The sequence below is a fragment of the Cyanistes caeruleus genome, chromosome Z, assembly GCF_971803275.1.
Source record: "Cyanistes caeruleus chromosome Z, bCyaCae1.hap1.1, whole genome shotgun sequence".
Classification (NCBI taxonomy): domain Eukaryota; kingdom Metazoa; phylum Chordata; class Aves; order Passeriformes; family Paridae; genus Cyanistes; species Cyanistes caeruleus.
Genome location: NC_141732.1, coordinates 33,663,761 through 33,670,831, shown reverse-complemented (window position 1 = coordinate 33,670,831; position 7,071 = coordinate 33,663,761). Strand labels below are relative to the sequence as shown.

Below are 7,071 nucleotides of genomic sequence, written 5' to 3'. Positions count from 1 at the left end.
GGATATTTTAAAATATATTTTGTTCACAATGTGGAAAATAATTAATTAATTGTACTTAAATCACTAATTCCCAGCTTCCAAAGCAAACAATTAACAATTCCCTCTAAACCGCTGTATTCTATCATTGTCTATCAAGCATCATGCTTCACTCACAGCTGTGAAGAATTGCTACTCTGGCAAATAGTAATTTGTCTTAAAAAAAATTTCTCATCGGGTGACACTTCCTGTCCACCAGCCCCAGGGTCCTTCTGACCCTGAGGGCCCTCAGTAGGAGTTTCTGTCAGATGCCAGTGACACCTGCTGTGAGACAGCAGAGCACACCGGTCCCAGCAGGGTACCTGGGAAATACTGAGCAGCAATATGTTCATCCTGCCAGAGATTCAGCCTCTCAAAACTGTTGAATGACTGCCCAAATAGGGCATTTGATAGACAAAATAGGAAGAAGTTATTTCCATGCCACCTATGTCTGACAGCTATTCAAAGATACCCATCCGGAAGATTTTCATGAGGTGCTGAAATTCACAGGCTTCAGGGGAACAAGAGCCATGCAAACTTTCTAACACCTGCACGCAAAAAAACAAAAAAAAAAACCCCAAAAAGGATAGCAAGTGATTTTCAGCTTATAGAAGTAGCTTGACTCTGCTTTGCATGTTTCCAGAAAAAGCGAGCTCCTCCTTTTTGAAGCATCTGATGGATCTGCGCTAGTCCCAGTGATATCTTGGTGATGCAAAGGCAAGAATGGGCAGCTTATTCTCTTGAAAACCAACTCTAAATTCTCCTTCAGCAGGAGAACAAATGAGTATGTCATGGCCCATCCAGCTCAGGCTGCATCCACACTGCTTCCACTAAGAAGGTGCCTGCTCCTTGCTGCCCACAGCACATGAGGTGTTTTCTATCGCCTCATGTTGTGGCTCCATGTCTGAGCTAAATGAGGCTCTCACTGCCAGTGTGCACAGCAAGCTTCCATGTTTAACTGTTTAGGAGTGCTGGCACAGACCTCGGTTTGCCTGACAAGCTGTGCTCCTCCTCAGGAATCCCAGTACAGAGTGTACCTCACTTGCCGCAAGAGTCACTCCTGGCTCGTGTCCAGCCCCGTGCACGGTGCTCCCCAGAGCCTCTGCAGCAAGGCCCCACTTGCATCTTCCCCTGGCTGGGCTCCCCAAGCTTTCCAGCAGTCCTGTGCTCCCTTTTGTGGTGCTCCCTTTTGTGGTGGTCCCTCGAGGCTGGGGCCTTGCCTCTTCCTGTGTCAGCTGCTCCCTCTAGCTCAGGGCTAGAGGACCAATCCTGCCCATCTCCCACGCTGTACAGCCAATCCTTTTGCCGTTCTGCTGCTCACACCGAATTCCCGAGTGGGGCAGGGTCCCAAGGGAATGGTCAGAGGTGGTGTTCAGCTCTGAGAGAGCCTGCCCTGCCCACCTGCACCTGCCCCTGTTGCAGCTCACCTGCTGCAGATCCTGTTTCCCTCCAAGAGCCAGGGGAGCTGCTGGGCTGTCAGTCAAGCATGCTTGGTGCCCTGCCCAGGTGGAACCATGCTGGATGGAGACTAAGACTGCCCATGGCTCTTGCCCCAATTTCTGGTCTGAGACATGGACTGTTTTAATGCCACCATGATGTTTTGGGTTTTTTCTACAGAAGAATGACCACAACAGCTAACTCAAGTCTCCCACACGAACCTGGCTATATCTGTGTGATTCAGCAAGCAATTCTTTCCCCCCAGGAACCCCAAGTTCCCATAGAAAACTCAACAATGGATGAGAAGCCACAGTAATCTGGAAAAACAGCACTGACACTAAACAACCAGGCCACTGATGGAAGGGGAAATTTTACCCCCACTATGCAAGTGAACAGCTGGTGAAAATATGCAGTATCCTTGTGGTATGTTGTTTTCCAGCCTTTCTTCTGCCACATGGTCATACTCCATGTTCAGCGGCACATCATTCTCCCCCAGAGGCTTGGTCCCCATATCACAATCTAGCCACAAAGTGTTTCCAAAATGCAATCACCTCCCTGTTCTTGTCTCCTGTTAACCACAGCTAGGTGCAAAATATCTTAAGATCAGTCACTTTGGATACTTCTTCGTGGAATGTGCTCTGAAAGTGCATGAATGATGCCAAGCCATGACATGTCTTATTCCAGAAGGCTCAGGCTTATGGTCCCCTCTCAGATCTTAACCACAAATTGCAGGTAGGGTTAAGCTCCTTGTCACAAAGTATCATAATGTGTCTGGCTCTGATGCTCTCCACACTTCTAAAAGCAAGGTCCTGGCACCAAACACACAGCCAATAAAAACCACGAACTTGCCATTCCATGATAGACAGCTGAGCTTGGGGTAGTGGCTGTGCCATGGGTATGTGCTCTCACTTGATTTGCATTCAGCCAATATTATCTGGGATTTTGATTTTGCCTTAACTTGGAGACATTAAGACCCTTAACTTGGAGCACATTAAATACAGCCCTGCTGTTCCTGGGGCACAAAGGTAAAACTTTTTCTCACCTCAGAGAGGAGAGGAATTCTGATGTAGAAACAACACTACCAATGTGTTGCACATGAAGGGGCTGCCCACACATTTAGTGTCCACTTCACCTTGTTTGGTTGAAGTGGAAGAAGCAGCTCAGGTCATAGGACTCACGAAGAGCAGGGTGTCTCCATAGCCTACCCTTGAGGGATCTCAGTGGTGTGGTTTGTAATATGACAGATGTGTGGGGAGTGAACTGGATTTCTTCTATGGGTGGAAATTGCTCTGGAGATCCAAGCAGATGGGATTTTGGTTGGGGTAATTCTCTAGCAGCTACCAGTACTAATAAACTCCATTCTTGAGAGGCCAAGGCACAGTGCCCTCGTGCATGGTACAGCTCTGCGGTGCAGTGGTCTCACAATCAATGACCTCTTTGTCCAGCTGAAGGATGCAGACCTTAGTGTTGGCAGGATCTGAGCTGAGAAATTTAGACAGAAAATACGGTAACTCTAAACTTTGTCCCAGAGGCCAAAAGAAAGTTCAAGTGATAGATTTGGTATGGGTAATACTACGTAGATATCATACATTTTTGATTGTATTATGAACTCTATTATGAACAGGTTTAATCAATGCATGGTGTTTTCCATCTTACTTACTCTTGTCCCTCCTCCAGCATGATGGAAGCAAAAGAGAAAACAATGATTCACAAACACGAACACCAACTGTTCTGCTCCAGCAACAGGCACCACTTGACTTACAGGTGGAGGAGATCTGCAATCTAAGATCCAAGTGGGTGAGCTGGAGTTTCATGTTCCCCATAGTTCCCTCCCCATGGGAACTGCTACTCAAAAGAGACACCAATGCTTAAAATGGGACATGCTCCTGCTCCCAAAGTAGAGACTTAAAAGTGTTTTTAAATAGGTTTATGGAGAATACCAGATTGAGAGTAGTCTCCAGGGCATCATGTTATACAACTCCCACTCCACTCACAAATACTGGCACCACAGTTTAAGCTGTGTGATGTGGAAAGGAGAAGAGACAAGAGCCAGCACATGCTGTTTGGGTATCCATTTCACTCTGCTTTGGGCTCTGCCAAGGAAAGTGCTTACTTGGGAAAGGATTTTCATCACCAGCAGGGAGGGCAAAAGCAGCTGTTCAGCACACCATCCCTCCTCAGCACACACCTCTTTCATTCCCCATCCTCTACGAGTGGAAAGCGAAGCACGATCTGACTTTGCCCTCTGGAGGCACGGAGTTGGCATGGCACAGAGAGACACAGCCCCAGAGGTGACTGAACTGCATCACTGCCTTTTGGAATATCTGACAGGAAAATCCATTCCCAGCTGCAGCTTCCCACGAGCCAGAAGGCAGAGCCTTACTGGTGAGGCAGCTTCTTACTGAAGGAGTTGGGTTTTGGTTCATACAGGGTAATACTACCCTAGTCTGCTGTGCACTTCAAGAATGTAGGTATTGGTACAGGATTTTTTGTTCTTGTAACAAACTCTGCAGCATGTAATTTGAAATACTGCCCAGTGTCTGCATCCAGCTACTGGACACACGACACGCACTTGTGGGTCCACAGCAAGTGCCACTTCATGGTTTATTCTGCTAGCTCCATAGGACTTCTTGCTATCTCCCAGATTGCTGGGAAGCCACAAAGATAAGCAGGTAGCCAGTGACTCCTAAGTCCCTTATTTAGCTGGAAAGCAGAGCTGGGGTTTGTTTGCTGTACGGAAATGGATCCTCTCTCACACATTCACACACACACACACACACACACACACACACATGGATTTTTCTCCAAGCAGATAAATAGCTCAACAACTCTGTTGGACACCTCCAAAGGCTGCACTAGGATAAGCAGCTCTTACCTCCTCTTTCTCCCTTAAAAATCATTTCTGTAATGCCCAAGAGGGCTTTGGAAAAGCTTCTCCTACAAAGATAGACTCAGCAGTGCACTCGTGACTGGAGTTCTGGAAAAACTGGCACGAGACACCAAGACATGGGCAGGATCCGGTGTACAGCCATGCACAGCACCTGCACACCTGTGCACATCCACCTCTGCACACGTATCTGCTCACATCTGCTCCGTGCCTACATGCAAGCCTCGGGTCCAGTCACCCACCTGTGCGTGCTGGCATGTGTTTGTACACACACTCGCCTGCCAGTGCACACCTACAAGCTCTCACTCACATCCTCACACCCACACCAGTGCCCTTGCACACCCAGGTACCTGTGCATGTGCACCCTTCCATTCACACACGTGTGTGCCTGTGCACACCTGCAGACACTCTCCATCCCACCTCTAGGACGTCCTGCCATCTCCTTTATATTCTGGCTTGCAAGGAACATCACACCAGCAGGTGAGGAGGCTGTGCTGTCCCCAGACCTGTGGGTGTGTGTTACAGGGCTTCAAGTCCTAGGCGAGCATTCCTCACCAGCTGGTGCACTCAGCTGGGATCTGACCCTCAGCCCCAAGTATCTGAGCGAACGTGAGGGAGCTGGCAGGTATGTCCCAGCATTAGCTTGTGGAGAGCCTGGCATCCTTCCTGGTTGGATCCTGGACCTGTGAGGTCCTGTGGCATAAGGATCAGGGACAAGCAGGTCAGCTCAGGGGTAAACCAGGGGCACAAGAGCCTAGCCATGTGCCAAATCGCTGTTGGGTAACAGCTAGGAGGTCCCCAGCTTCAGCGCATTCTACATAGCAGCCCTGAACGCAAACCGCCTAGCCTAAGCCCGCACTTACTGCCTCTCCCCACGCAGATCTGTCACCGGGTGGTTTTTTCCAGCCTAATTTGTTTCGACAGCTTGATTTCCTCAAAGAAGCGTGGGGCTCCCTGGGCAACGCTGCCCGGGGCCGACCGTCCCGCTCGGACCGGCAGCATCCCCTCCGACAGCGGCGGCCGCTCATCGCTGCCACCTCGGCCCGCGGCCGCCAGCGCAACCGGCCCCGACGGCGCCGAGCCCTGCGGGGAGGCGCGTCAAATCCCCGCGGTGCCCGGACACCCGCACCGGGATCCCGGCGGCGAACCCGCTCCACTCGCTGCCCTGCGGAGCTGAGCGCCCCCGACGGCGGCGGGTCCGCTGTGCCCCGACGGCGCTGGGGCCGGACGGGGACCGGCGGAGAGGGACGGGAGGGGGTGCCGGGCAGGGCGCTGCCCCTACCCGCGGCGGCAGCGGCGGCACGCCCGGCCCTGCCCGCGCCTCCCGGGCGGCGGGGCGTAGCAGGGGGAGTGCCGGCCGCCCGGGCGCGGAGCCGCCGGACACCGCCGCATAAAAGCCGCGGTCGCGGAGCGCTGTGCTTCCTCGGCTCGGCTCGGTCCGGCGCGGACCCGCTCCGACGGCCACATGACAGCCGAGAGCCGGCTGCCGCCGGGTCCCCCGCCGCCGCCGCCGCCGCTGAAGGCGGACGCGGTGCCGCCGGGAGAGGAGGCGGCGGCGGCGGCGGCGGCGGCGGCGGGGGCGCGGGGCGGGCGGCGGCGCCGCAAGCGTCCGGCGGAGCGGGGCAAGCCGCCGTACAGCTACATCGCCCTCATCGCCATGGCCATCGGGCAGGCGCCCGAGCGGCGACTGACGCTTGGGGGCATCTACCGCTTCATTACCGAGCGCTTCCCCTTCTACCGCGACAGTCCCCGCAAGTGGCAGAACAGCATCCGCCACAACCTCACCCTCAATGACTGCTTTGTCAAGGTGCCACGGGAGCCCGGCCGCCCCGGCAAGGGCAACTACTGGACGCTGGACCCCCACGCCCGCGACATGTTCGAGAGCGGGTCCTTCCTCCGCCGCCGAAAACGTTTCAAGCGCAGCGACCTCTCCACCTACCCGGCTTTCCTCGCCGAGCGCCCCGCCGCTCCCTGCCACCTCCTCCCGCTGCCCGCCCCGCCGCCCCCCGCCGACCTGCCCCCGGCACCCGCCGCCGCCTCCTGCGCCTTCGCCACCGCCTTCCCCGCGCAGGGATGCTCCTCCGCCGCCCTGCCCCACGCCTACGCCCCGCTGCCCACCGCTCCCGGGCCCTACGCGCCCGGGGGCCACGGGCCGCTGTACGCGCCGTCGGGGCGCATCGTGCTGCCCGCCTCTTCGCCCGGCCCCCCTGGCATACCCGCGCCCTACCCGCCGCTGCCCCACGCCTACGGCGCCGGAGGGCAGCTGAGTGCCGCCGAGCCCGCACCGCGGCACGGCACCTACCCTGGAGGCCCCGACAGGTTCGTCCCGGCGCTCTGACCCATCCCGGAGAGGCCCGACAGCGCGGACCGGAGTCCGGGAGACGGCGGACTGCGGGGGTCACCCGGCACGGCTGCTCCCGGCGCTGCCCGGGAAGATGCTGAAGAACCTTGGGCTGCACCTACGCATTCTGCCATCTGCCCGGGCTACCTGGCGAGGAGTGTCGCAGTCAGCCCTGGGGACCTGGGGTGTCCTGTCCAGCTCTGTCCGCTCCCGGCAGAAAAGTCCGAGGGACTCACAAGTGCTTGGATGGGGCAAGCAGTCTGTTCCTCTTCTGTAGCCTTTCCTCGGGCAGGTGCTCAAAGCTTCCTGACAGGCTCCCACCCTCCCGGCACACCCAACTGGGCCCCGCTTGGTCTACCCAGGAAGATTTCACGTTTAAAAGTATCTCTGC

The 7,071-nt window shown here is 55.3% G+C and overlaps 1 protein-coding gene across 1 annotated transcript; it reads left to right on the top strand.

The window, feature by feature from the left end:
- Positions 1 to 5,804: 5,804 nt before the first annotated feature.
- On the top strand, positions 5,805 to 6,677 carry FOXE1 (forkhead box E1). The gene has a single exon (XM_086867971.1). It carries the CDS (start codon positions 5,805 to 5,807, stop codon positions 6,675 to 6,677), a length of 873 nt encoding a protein of 290 aa, XP_086724097.1.
- The last annotated feature ends 394 nt before the right edge of the window (positions 6,678 to 7,071 follow it).